This window comes from Petaurus breviceps, unplaced genomic scaffold, assembly GCF_028583685.1.
Source record: "Petaurus breviceps papuanus isolate PSGF00001 unplaced genomic scaffold, PetGlider_PUasm1.0 126, whole genome shotgun sequence".
In the NCBI taxonomy this organism is placed as follows: domain Eukaryota; kingdom Metazoa; phylum Chordata; class Mammalia; order Diprotodontia; family Petauridae; genus Petaurus; species Petaurus breviceps.
The window spans coordinates 13252414-13266223 of NW_027185655.1; the positions used below are offsets into that span (position 1 = coordinate 13252414).

At 39.9% G+C, this 13810-nt stretch overlaps 1 protein-coding gene across 6 annotated transcripts in view; it reads left to right on the forward strand.

Moving 5' to 3' along the window:
• The window catches only part of WDFY3 (WD repeat and FYVE domain containing 3), a 325015-nt gene that overhangs the window by 278701 nt on the left and 32504 nt on the right, over nucleotides 1-13810 (forward strand). For all 6 annotated transcript variants that reach the window (XM_069093019.1, XM_069093035.1, XM_069093044.1 and 3 more), the window contains 6 exons: nucleotides 1770-1890; nucleotides 4332-4417; nucleotides 6265-6345; nucleotides 9301-9355; nucleotides 9641-9760; nucleotides 12832-12949. In XM_069093019.1, the coding sequence (XP_068949120.1) occupies nucleotides 1770-1890; nucleotides 4332-4417; nucleotides 6265-6345; nucleotides 9301-9355; nucleotides 9641-9760; nucleotides 12832-12949 (581 nt within the window). The remainder of the gene's footprint in view (nucleotides 1-1769; nucleotides 1891-4331; nucleotides 4418-6264; nucleotides 6346-9300; nucleotides 9356-9640; nucleotides 9761-12831; nucleotides 12950-13810) is intronic.

A 13810-nucleotide genomic window follows, 5' to 3' on the forward strand; every position in this document is an offset into this window, starting at 1 on the left:
CTTGTGCATAGATGATATCAAGTGATAGGGCTTCCGTACACATACACACACACACACACACACACACACACACTCATTAATCTGGTTCTCCATCTTATAGGATCTTTTTCCATAGATGTAAAAATATTACATGAACATGATAAGTGTAAAATTCTTGTGTAAGTTAAGGAAAAATAAATAATGAAGGCTTTGAACATGAAACAAGGGGTCACTTTAAACCAATGTATAAAGGCAACAACTACAAACACATTGGTCTTCTCCAGTCAATACATATTAAACATAAATTTGTTGAGGAAAACACTATGGCTGTGCATATTAAGAGACTAAGTCTTCCTGAAATCAAAACACTTTAGAAAGAACATTTTAAAAGCAATTAATGCCTATGAAATATCAGTCTTTTTGGACTGTAAAAGAGACAACAAATTTAGAAATTACCCTAATAAAAATATTTATAACATTATCAAAACACAGAACCTACCACCCCAAGGCAACTATAAAAACATCCACATTTACTTAAAAGAGGAAAGAGGATTGATTCCATCTTCTCAGAGGACATGAAAAAAATCGTACAGAAATTGATTTGGTATAGACAGCACTTCATCAAACCATAGTAAGGGCTAACAAAAGTACTCATCATGTGATGTATCGAATGTCACAGCAAATCGCTTACTTCTGTGAAAAGCCTATGAAAATCCAAGAGTGAAATTAGAAGGTCCTCTTTGGATAACATCTGTAGGAAATCTATCAATAATATGTCAACAAGGAAGCATCAGACAAACTGCAGGGCCGTGTGAATATGTTTGTAGAAACTGGTGGGTTTGTGATTGTAACTCAGGATGAAGTTTTTGCTACTAGAAATTGCTAAAGAGTTATCGTTAAGGAGCTCAGGCTTATTGATCAATATAGCTTATGCTAGAAACTATGTAAGATGCCACTGTAGGTCATAGAAATTAAGAATCTACCCCTCAAAGATTTAATAGATATCACCATGCAAAATATTCATAATCTCCAAGCTACATGGAATGAAAAACTGTGAAACTATAGAGACCTAGCAGAAAAAAAATCAAAATCCTGTGGGGAGAGAAGAAGTATATATCTATCATCTCCATCATCATGTCTGTTCCTGGAATTGTACTGAAGATTCCTTAAGAGAGGCTTCAGGGAAAGAGCTGACAGTCCAATACTTTTATTTAATTGCAAAAAGAAGCCATTTTATCCCTCTAGGAAAGGGTCTACAGATAGTCTTATTGTAAGGCTGTTTCTCTCTGAACACTAATAAAAGAAATGAGAATGAGATGGTGATAATTATTAATTATGTTGTTGATGATGATGTCATCAGAGGAGATCTTTGTGTCTTCCAGCCCAGTCCTCTCAAGTACATTAGAAGGTTTACGATTCACTACTATGAAATATGAGGCATGATAAAAGATGCAGACACACTTGCTAAAGTCTTATTTTTCAGAAACTGAATTAGAACATCTTACTTGAGTTTTGTAATATATCTCTTCATTACTTCTAACAGCAATAATACAAATAGAATATTTTATATTATGTATCTCTATCAAGGCTCACAGGTATTAAAAATAATCTATGAGTACTTGGTAATTTTATTTTCAGCCTTTAAAATTAATTTAACTGTTCCTATGTTAAGTAATGCTTTCTTGTCCCTGATGCCGCAGAACAGGCTTTGCAAATGAGACAGTCCATTTTTACCAATGACTTTATCTTTGTTTACATTCTCATTTATCATCCTTTCTGACTGCCAACAGCATGCATGAGCCAATCATTCCAAGAGGAGCGAGACAAGGTCCCAGTCAGCTCAGGAGGTCATGCAGCATTTTTGCATATGAGGATATCAAGGAAGTTCATAAAAGGAGGTATCTGTTGCAGGTGGGTTTTGTTTGAGTGAGTAAACGATACTTTATTATAATATTTTAGCTCTGAGACTTCTTAAAAGCATATGACTATCTTTCACATTGAATCATGCTATAGATAAAATTCTTCCCTCTTGTATGTAGCAGCCTGTCTTGCATGTCATTTTAAACGATAGGCCCCCACATAGCTGTCACACTTGTCATCCGGACATCTCTTTCACTCCAGTTTTCATAACATTGCTCCCCCTTGGTTCTCCCACTCATCCGACTTCTCCTTCCCCATCTGCTTTACTGGATCATCATCCATATCCCACCCCTTAACGACAGGTGAACCCCAGAACTCTGCTCTGCGCCTTCTTATCTCCATGCTCTGTTGGTAACTATATTAGCTCACATGGGCTTAATTATAATTACTATAAATACCATAATTACTATTGAATTATAATTGCTATGTGTTTGTGTTAGACATATATATAAACTCAAAAGTCTTCGTGTAATTTAACCTTTTAAATCTTAACTTTGTTAACCTTTAAGTTAAAGCTTAGTTTTAATAGCTTAAATAGCTTAAAATATAGCTTAATAGCTTAAATAGCTTAAAACTGCCCTGAAACTTTTGGAACATGCTGTATACATACATGCGCAGGTAGGTGGCACAGTGGATAGAGGGCCCGGCCTGAAGTCAGGAAGAGTCAGCTTCCTGACTTCAAATCCAGCCTCAGGCACTGGCTTGTTTGACCCTGGGTGAGTCACTTAACCCTGTTTGCCTCAGTTCCTTATTTGTAAAAATGTGCTGGAGAAAGACATGGCAAACCACTCCAGTATCTTTGCCAAGAAAACCCCAAATGGGGTCACAGCTGAAAAGCAACTGCCCCACAGTATGCATACATGCTCTGTATCTAGCCCTAGTCTTTTCATTAGCTCTGGGGAAGCATCATCCTGCTAAGCTGTTTCTTACTCTCCCTGCCCAACCATTTTCAAGTAGATGTCTCAGAGACATCTCAGACTTAGTATGTCCAAATACAACTGTTATCTACCCCAAAACCCACCCCTCTTCCAAACTTCCCAGTTTTTGGTCAGGGCATTCTTCCAGTCAACCAGCTTCTTCGTGTTGGCATTGTCTTCAGCTCCTCACTTCCCCTCCCCTTCCACCCCATATAGCCAGTCATGTTTCTTCCTCCACGGCTGCTCTCCTCCCTCCCCTCCTCTACATACCCAGGGCTAGTAGCCTCACACAGGCTCACGTCATCTCTTTTCTGGATGACTACAGTAGCATTGTAATCGGTCTCTCTATCTCAGACCTCCCTATCCTGCCAAAGTCTAACCATGTCAATCCCCTAATAGATTCCCTTCTCCCCTATACCTCTTACAGTCCCTGGCTTTCCTCAGGGCTTAGCTCTAACATCACCCCTTCATCTCAGACATTTAGGAAGCTGCCAGGCCTTATCTCATGCATTTGCCCCACTCGTACAGCTGCCATTGTCCTTGAGACTCTCATCACTTCCCGCCCGGACTGCGGCAGGGGCCTCCTGACTCGTCTCCCATCTGTCTCTTCTCTCCCCAGCACCTCTGTGCAGCTTCCAAAGACATACTCACTCCTCTGCATGAGAAGCATCATTGGTTCTCCACTTAATCTAGGATAAAATTAAAAACCCTCCTATTGAGAGTCCTCCTCCATTTGACCTTATCCTGCCTGTCCAGGCTTTTTGTACATCCCTGTAGTCCAGTCCAGTTTGCCTCCTTCTTGTTCCCTCTACACAACATACTGTCCACAGCCTAAAGCCTTTGCACATGCTGTCATCCCTATCTAGAAGGCCTTTCTTCCTCACTTTGACCTCCTAGAAACCTTCGAGGCTTCTCTAATGTTCCACCACCATCCTTCCCAGCCACTTCCCTGCCAGAAATCACTCGGTATTGACTTTATATATAGTTTCCATTTACTTATCTGTGTACACATTTGTTTCCCTCTAATAAAATGTTTTGTCTCAGGAATTGTTTCCATTCTGTTTGTGTCCGTAGCACTCTGTACCATAGCCCAGAGAAGTTCTTCATGAAGACTTATTGGCAGAAGAGAAGGAAGGAAAGGAGGGAGGGAAGGAAAGAAGGGAGGAGGAAAGAAAGAGTTTTGAATCTCCTAGTTGTAACTTTATTTTTTCTTATTTAATAAACATACTTTAATAATTTTATATAACTGTATTGTTTGTGTTTTCTTCTTTGCAAACATAGCTACAGGAATAATCAGATTTGTTATTAAAATAAACATCTAGGAAATTCAACAAAGAAGGCAAACTGCAGGGGTGTGCAGGTCTCCCTGTTGAGAGCTTACTGCTCTAAGGATGCCCTGAAATCTTCATTTTAATGTTTCTAAAACTTGGAAATTCAGAAGTTTGTATGTGGTCTCTATGTTTGTGAGACATGATTTCATAACTGGGTTTTTCTCATGTTTCTTTTTTTTTCCAGCCTATTGCTGTGGAAGTTTTCTCAGGAGATGGACGGAATTACCTTCTTGCTTTTCAGAAGGGAGTCAGAAACAAAGTCTACCAGAGGTCTCATCCATTTGAAAATATTTCTATTATATATTATTTTTGGTCATATGAGGGCATATGTTACACTTAAGAACCTAGCATTTAAATTCATATATTAGCCATAGTGAAGGAATTACTAATACTTCAACTTTGCCAATGTCTAAAGATCAGAAGTAGAGTCAGCTTTTTTGTCTCATTGCCCTGTTATGTAGTTTTTTAATTGGTGAAATACTTTTTACTCTTCTGGTGACTTGACAGCTGAGTCCTTTTAATTACTCTTTTTCTTAATGTAGCAGAGGAATAATTCATTCATTGAAAATGCTTCTCCAGATTAGGACTAAGAGATTCTTTCTGATGCTTTTAAAACAAGAGGAAACCCTGTCCCTTTGCCTTTGTTCCCTTTAAAAGTTTGCACACTAGTTACCTGTGTGCCTCTGACAGGAGCATTGGGCAAGCTCATTACCAACTGTATAATCAGTCAGTGGAGCTTTGATCATTAAGGTATAAGATGGCCATAGAAATCTTATATTTTACTTGTGCTAAACCCTGGTCCAGCTGGTAAAACCACAGAAGGGGAAGAGTGTGAGTAAAGAGGAATCATGTGCTGAGACATATAGATGGATAGAATTGGTAGCTAATTGATAGGAGAGTAGACACCCAGGGACTGGCCTGGTTGTCAGCCTCTGCAGTGGAGATCACTGCCCAGCCCAACTCCAATGCCCCAGGCCCCCTTGTCGGTCTCTAGGGTAACAGATGCAAGCCTGACCCTACTCTCTGCTTCATCCCTTGGAGACTGCAAGATTCTCTCTCCATCTGCTCCATTATCACCCAAAGGCTTCTCCTGTTTCTCTTCCTGTCCTTGTAATAATTAATTAGCAGCCTTTTAGGGGAAACGTGTCCCCTATCCTAACCTCACACTCTCTCATCCCCAGCCTCTCCATCTGACTATATCATATTCCAATCCATTACTACCCACCGCTTCTTCTGAATGAAGGGTACAGAGAAATTCAGTGAAAAATAAGAAAGCTTATCTTTCTCTGAGAAATTTGTGAGCAAAGAGATAGTTCATTGAAATTAGAGAGAGTATGAGATCTTGGGAGTTTTCCCATACTTCAGGATGGAAATGTTGAATATCATTAGCTATTTTACAAAACATTCTATTACACTCTTGTTAGGAAAGATTCCTGTGTAGCTTCAGACAAATAAAAATCAGCTAAAAGTCATAATTTCTTGAATTAATTTCAAATTATTTGCTACTATTTAAACATATGTTAAAGTAATAGATTTTACAGTGCAAGGGACCTCAGAGGCTATTTATTTAAGGCAACTTAGTCATTTTATAGATGAAGAAGCTGAGACCAAGGGAAGGTAATGACAGAAGTTATATCTGAACCCGGAAACCCTCCCTCCCCTCCCCTTTCCATAGCACCAGGCTGCTTCCCATGATCTTATACTTTTTATCTGACAGTCATTTAAGAAACCTCAAGTCCTCTTAGTGAGTGTTCATTTAAAACCAGGCAACTCATGAAGATTTCTGCTCATGAAGAAGAATATGGAAAACAATTTTTAAAATCTTATAGAAAAATCTTTATGTATTGCTTTGAAATTCATGATTTTTTTTCCAACATATTTAACATAATTGTGTCAGAGTTGATTTGTTTGGGTTTTTTGCTTCTCTGAAAATGATTTCATGTTGCTGGAGCAAACAGTGAATGAATAATGGTGAAATAAGCAGGCAAAAGCTAGGTGGCAGCCACAAGCCAATCTGTAGTTCACAGTGTCATCTTTTTAATAAATAACTTAATATCTACCAGGTTAATCCAGATTTTGGTTTGGTTCTCACACAGTTATTCTTTTTCTTTATGCAGATTTTTGGCCGTGGTGCCATCTTTGACAGACAGTTCAGAGTCAGTGTCTGGGCAGCGACCAAACACTAGTGTGGAGCAAGGGTAAGTAGAGCCCAGTGACTGGGAGATCAGGTGCATTCCTTTGGCTGGGGAAAAAGACCAGTCAGTTGAGCAGCCCACATGCCTTTTCCCCTTTCACTGTTGGTAGACACAATTTAAGTTGACAGTACTTCATAGTATATAGGAACAAAATAAGAGCCCAGTTATTTTCTCAGAAAATGGTGGATTTACTGCAAGTTCAGTAACTGTGCCCTCGTTTTTTTCATGGAGGTTAGACTAACTGGCTTCAGAGTTCTCTTCGAATTATGACTGCTGTAGAATTCATACAGTGTGAAATCAGAATCTGATTCTAATCCATGTGATTCTAAATAGATTTTTTAAAAAGTCAGTCGTGTGTGTCATTAAAAAAAATTAAAAAGTTAGTACTTTTTTATTATCTATAACTATAACTTAATAGGAAGGAGTACCAAATACATCATTGTTTGTAATTGTCACAAGAAATGCCACAGGCTAACAACTCCATTAAAGAATATTTTTCCTTTCCTTACTGTAATGTTAATGGAATTTAAGATCTTCCTGCCCATTAATAGACCTCATGTGGAGCCCATTAAGGAAAGCTTCCTTAGGGGAGGCTTGCTTGTAGGAAGGCTTTCACACCTTTTGCTAATTTCTAATTAGGCACTGAGTCATGAGGGTTGTTGGGATATCTTGAGAACTATATATATACCCTGAGTTGGTATTTTGCTTTGGGGGCTCACTTATGAGATTCCCTGGTCAAGATTCTGAGGTATGTTCAGAGCTCTCTGACTGCTCAAATGTAAAGGCTCTTTCAATTCTGGGATGTATGTAAAGTGTATAGTTGATTCAGGTAGTCAGAGCCCTGTCTGTTGGTCCTTATTTCTCTGCTTGTATTTTCTCTGAAGTTCAGGGTGCCAACTTTTCCCCTGAACTAGTGAATGTAATTCAAAAAGATTATTGACCCATTAAACATCTCTCTCCTAGGAAAGCAGATCTAAGAACCTGTGTTAGCAGCCCTCCTGGCTATGCCAGTGTGGTTGTCGCTGCACTTACTGGTAATCATACTTTAGTACTCTATCATGACCTGCCTTGTTGACTAAATAATTTCTACACTTGCCAGTTATAAGGCTCCTACTCCCAAGAACTTTTAAAAGCATGTAGGAAAGAAGCAAAAATTCATTTCCATTTTCAATATCACTTTCTCATTGTTTCTCTTAGTTGTACATCCTAGTATATTTCCTTAATTCTTACAAATTCAGTTCTGAATGAGAAAATGTAGAGTCTTTTTTATTAAGCTGACTAGTTTTCCATAACCAACGTGTATTCAGAGGCAACCTGATAGAGTAAGGACTGGACAGTCAGTAGACTCCTAGCTGTGTGACCCTGGGCAAGGTGGGTGCCTTCCCTGAGCTTAGATGGAGCTAATCACAACACCTTCCTTATAGGGTTCTTATGGGTATTAAATGAGACAATGTGTATGAATTGGTATAATATGTAGATAAATGTTGTTATCATTAATTTTTCTTGATTATTCAAAAGCCATTTGTATTTCTTCCTCAAGTTTACTAACTCCAGAATGACAGGAGCTCAGATGGATTAGACCTCTAGAGTGCCCATCTAACCAAGAATCCATAACTAAGAATTCGTTTCTACATTTGATTTTAAATGTAAAACTTGTGATATTTCCAGAGTAGATCAAGGATGGGTAAATGGGTAAGTCATGGATGTCTTAGAGAAGCTGTCCTAAACCTCAGGATTTGGTTGGCACAGAAGATCAGCCCAGCAAAAGCAAGGGGCCTGATAAAAGATTGACTTAGCTTACCAGTGTGTTGAATATAGAGCAGGGATGAATCGTGTTGGTGCTTCTTGTTCTTGTCATGGTTCTCATTCATTTGAAACGCCTTGTCTTCCTGTCCCCAGTGGAAGCCATAGAATGAGGGCCGGAGGCTGATTCAGGCCTGCACACTATAGGAGAATCAAGTCAGAAGGGGCACCAGATCCCTGTGCTAGGTGGAATGAACGGATAAATGAAAAAGTTTTTATTAAACACTTAGTATGTGCCCAGTGCTGGGGATACAGACAGAAATAGCTAGATAGTCCCTGCCCTCGGGGAGTGGGAAGAAGGTTCCACTGTAAAGTTGGTGGCAAGGGTCAGAGGCCTTAGGCTGACTTAATTACTTAAGGTGACAATACCAAGAGTTGTCTGCCATAGAGGCAGAGCAGAGGGGAAGGCCTGTAATATCTCAAATGGGAGAGGCAGGGGATATGGTAAGTCTTGCTGGTCCTCCATCTCTGTCTGGAATCAGTGACTTCTCTCCCACTCGTTCAAATCCTGTGAGCAGTCAGGCAGCCCAAGCAAAGGTGAAGGGTAAGGGATGGAATGCCCTCCCCACTGTCTAACTTACCAGATGGGTTCTGGGTGGGACCAGAATAGAGAAAGAGGGCAAGGGGAATAGAGCGCCTCTGCTGGTAACAGCTCCTCCCACTCTCTGCAGTCCCAGGTGGTTTAACGGGGAGAGGGGAAGGAGACAAGATTGTCAGCCGGACACCATGTCAGCAGTGCAAAAGCCTTCAGTTATGCATGAAGCAAAGGAGACTTTATGCTTCCTCTGTCTACATGGCAGCATGACAGAGCAGAGGGGGGGTGGGAGGCATTCTATCCCTCATCACCCCCTAACTCCCCATGTAACTCCCCTTCTCTGCTTTCTACTTTAGGGATTTCCTCAATGAAATTCTCCCCACAGGGTAGCCTGGGAATTTCCTCCATGGAATTCTGCTGGTTTCCTCCATTATGATGAATCTAGGTCTGGTCTTTGTGCCTGGCCTCCCTTATAATGAGTGTAGACCTACCAGAAGTATACAGTTTGAAATTATGCAAATCACAATGACCTTTGTAAAAATCCTTGCATTAAACAGATGGTGCATGTGATTTTATCACCACATGGTCTTCTCCAGCTCTCACGTTTCTTTATCCCTTAGGTCTGGATTGCTTAGCACTTTAGTAGGAGAGAAGTCTGTAACACAGAGATGGGAGGTAAGCTTAATGAAAATCATTTCATCGTTCCTAATAGTTTATAGTTTCATGGCCAGACTTCAAGGAAAGCACTTAACTATTGTTCAGTAATTATGTAGTAATTAAGTAACATATTATTTAGTAATTAAGACCTGAGACAGGAACCAGTGCATAAAAATCTACCTTCTAATGCAGCCACATTGTAAGTGTGAAATAAAATGTATAAGCTATGATGATGAGAAAAGTCAGAGTGATTGAATATACTGAAATGAACTGCAATATTAATATTTATTTTTCTGTATTAAGAGAGGCGAAATCAGCAATTTCCAGTACCTGATGCACTTGAACACCTTGGCTGGCAGGTCTTACAATGACCTCATGCAGTACCCGGTCTTCCCCTGGGTCTTAGCAGACTATGATTCCCAGGTAAATCTCACGTTATTCTCTTGAAGGTAGAATACAACTTTCAAAAGACTGGAGATGTTCCAACTTCTGAAATGTTTTATTTATGTCACTTTTTTCCGATAGGCAGCCAGTCTTTAAGGACCTACTTTGTGTTTCTATCAGTTCTAGAACCTTACTATTTTGCTTATATCGTTGCTAGTTCTTAGTATCCTTTGTCGCTTGTGTTTGTATTTTTGGCTTTTAATCACAGTACTTGGCATGCTTGTTGCCTCAACTGTTTTGGCTTTTGCTTAAGGGGCAGTGAGGGCTCACATGGGGAGAGGAGGCCTTACAGTCAGGCAGATCAGGTCTTGAGCTTTGCCTCTAACAGTGCTCTGTGACCCACGTCACTCTTGGAACCCTGTTTAAGTTGCGCTGATCTGCATTCAGTGACAGATGCCTCACTGGGATTCCATATGCCACGGAATTCTCAGGTCTGGTCCCCAAATCTATGTTAGCTCCCCAGCATGTCATCAACATATGGAGTCATGCACCATGAGAAGCAAAAAATATTCCCCTCAATTCTCTGTGACGTCTTAAGCAGTCTCATCACCCCCTGGAAAGTCTTTGTCACTAATCTCAGGCAGAAGTGCAGCACGAGGCACACACTGGGGGAAGGGGGAGGGTAGGCAGGTGTGTATGCCCAGCATTTTCCCTCTGGTCCCTCTTCGGGACTTTGGCCATTGTCTGAGTCATGTGGCCTGACCATAGTAGCATCCACATCTGTGCCGGACAGACAAGATAGGCCATGCATCTTAGTGCAGCAGTGAAACTGGGAAGCAGGAACCACTGCATCATATTTAAGTTATTAACACTTAATTAAAATTGCTCTGAGACTTTTCAAACCCCCCATCCCTGCCACTTCTCCAGCATCAGTGACAAGCCTTAATCTGTGTCTGAATCAGGCCAGGCACCTGCTCTGCTTAACGACCATCTGATTGACTGTTCATTCCTTCATGATGGTTACAGTCAAATAGCGATGATTCAGGATAACTGGAGAGACCCAAGGATGAACGGGTAGAAAGAGTACCGAATTTAAGTCACAGGAACTGAGTTCAAATCCTGGACTTGCTCCTTAATTCCCTAGGTGACTTTGAACATCTCACTTGAATTTCAGTTTCCTCATCTAGGGAAGAGAAGGGTGGCTGGAACTGTGTTCCCCCAATTTAAATTCACCGATTCAAACTTAGTCAAATAGTAGGCACTGGAAAAGACAGAAGTTAGCATATGGAGATTTCTTAAAGTGTTTAGAAATGTTGAGATTATTGTTTGGTGAAATCATTAGTCAGGTGGGGGAGTCATTTTGTGTTAAGTAGCAAAGAAGAGTGTATTCAAAATCATTATGGAAAGAGGCAAATTTATTTCGTCTTTTTTTCTTTTAGTTTCTATCTAGTGAGGCTTTAATAATAAGTTAAAAAGTTGAAAAAGAGGAAAAGTTTGCACTTTGATTTTATACAGCTTGTATAATCTACCCTGCCATTATTGATGGCACATTCACCAGATTTATTTGTTGTTGGGCTTTATCTCAAAGGAGAACTTTTGGACATCACTGTTACCCAGAAAGTCCTCCTTTTTCTAGTGATTCATAAAAGACACACACAAAAAAAGATCCAGTCCCTGTCCTCACACTGGTTACATTGTTAAAGAAAAAGAAAAAGGAAGAGACAAAATAGAGGATAAAATATATTGATAGGCATACATATATTGCTGAAACTTTCAAGATAAACACTTTTTAGATAATTTGTGCATCTAAGTGCACATCTAGAAAATACTATAGTGGGAGACAGAAAAGATCTGAGGTAAAGTCAGGGCTTTTTTTCTTTTTAAATCAGTTAAGGAAGACACTGGTGGAGAAGAAACAATGAAATTTTCTATAGTTTATACTTGATTATATAGTTGAAGCAGAGTGTTGACAGCAAGTTCTAATAACATGACTTGCATTCATAAAAGTGAATTTATTTTTGTACAGTCTAATTCCATTCCATAAAACCAGGAACTACACAGATCAGACATTACATTAAAAAACCTCACTGATTGGCAAGACATTGTGATCTTTTGAAGAGACCACCTGATAGAAAATGGATAGAGAGCCATCCTCTAACAAAGCTAGGAAGACCCGCGTGCAGGTCCCACCTCTGAGTCAGACCGGCTATATGGTCCTTAACCTCTGAGCACCCTGGACAACTCTCCAAACTATATAATGCAGGGAAGGTGATAGTCAGCAAAAGTAAGAGTGTCCTAATCCAGAAGTTCCCTACTCATGAAATAATAGATCCAGGACTAGTCAGTGTGATTTAGTGAGAGATAAAATAAAACAGGCAAAGATTTTAGACATCTACCTCTGAAATCTTCATGTGCCTGATTGATTAATTGATAAATTAGTTAATTGGATCTGGTAAATTTTAGGTCTCTGAAACAATGTCCATTAAACTGAGGCCAAAAAAACCCCCAATGATTCCTACTTGGGAATACTTCGTCTCTTGCCGTTTGCCCTTTAAAGATAGCTCCTCCCAGTGATTATCATCTCCAAGTTTTCTCATATCACCTACAAGGTCAGAACATTGGGAGGTCATCTTGGTAGGGAAGACAAAAGGAGCAACTGACCCCACAGTTTTATGTGTGATGCTACAGAAGGAGACGAATTAGAGGCTCTTCTGGTGCCTTTGTTTACCCCTGATTCCAGAGTTCAAAGGTTCCCTCCTCCTATTCCAGCACCTAGGAGAGTTCCACTCACAGAGTCGTGATTTGACAAATGCTGAATTAGGTGGCTCATATACTCCAGACCTGACCTGCATGCTTTTCTCAAGGGAATATGCAATTGCTTCTGAGGTGACTATCTTCAGAATAACTCGATCTGTCATCTACTACATAGTGTTGGGCACGAATGTCAAAGTGACACCGGCTCCCCAGGATTCCTGATCCTTCTTGGAATTTCTTCTTGGGGCACAGATATACATCGCCATACTTGCTGAAGCTCCAACCTGTTTATACTTACGTCGGTCAAAACCAAGGGCTTTCAAACATTTGGATTTGGATTTTGCTTTGTATTTTAGGAAGTTGATCTCACTAATCCTAAGACATTCAGGAACCTAGCCAAGCCTATGGGAGCACAGACAGATGAAAGATTAACTCAGTACAAGAAGCGTTATAGAGACTGGGAAGATCCTAATGGTAAGTAAGGCTGGAGAAATTGGGAGTAAAATTTCTAACGGAATCAGTAATTGTCTGAAGTCCACCAGCCAGACTTTGGATATTTCCTCAAATGTCCCCATGAGACTTTTCCTTATTTTTGTACATCATACTTTCTACTGCCAACTTTAACACTAACCCTATCTAAGACTTCAGCTAAATTGTATTTTAATTCTTAGTATATCTCCATCTTCCTGCTTCTATGTCTTTGCTCACAGTTCACAAAACCTAGCATGCGCTCCCTTAACTCTCTTGCTCTACTGTACCTTTTAAAATCCTACTTATCCTTCAAGATCCAGCTCAAATGCCACATCTTCAGAAACTGTCCTCTGATGCCCACAATGAGAAATGATTATCCCTTCTTCCAAGTAGCCGCAGTACTTTTTGCCCTTCTTGTTCTCCTCCCATATTCTCTTCTGCATTATAGTTATCAGACAGATTGCAAATTTGTGTGTCTGTTTCAGGGACCCACAGCTAGCTTGTGAGATCCATGAGGAAGGGTCCCATTATCCTTCTATTTTCCCCAGTCTCCACCACAATAATTTGTATATGTTTATTTGCATATGCTTAACAACTAGTTGTTTAATGAATGAATGAATCAGTTGCTGAGGAAATAGAGAAATTATATTTGTATATTAGACAGCACAGTGGGTAGAGCCCTGAGACTTGGAGTCAAGACCTGAGTTCAAATCCTACCTTAAATGCTTAGCAGCTATGCAACCAAAGACAAGTCACTTAACTGCTCTCTGCCTCAGTTTCTGGATCTGTAAAAATGAGAATAGTCATAGAATCTACCTCAGGTTTTTTGTACGGACAAAATGATATAACAGTTTGCAACCTTAA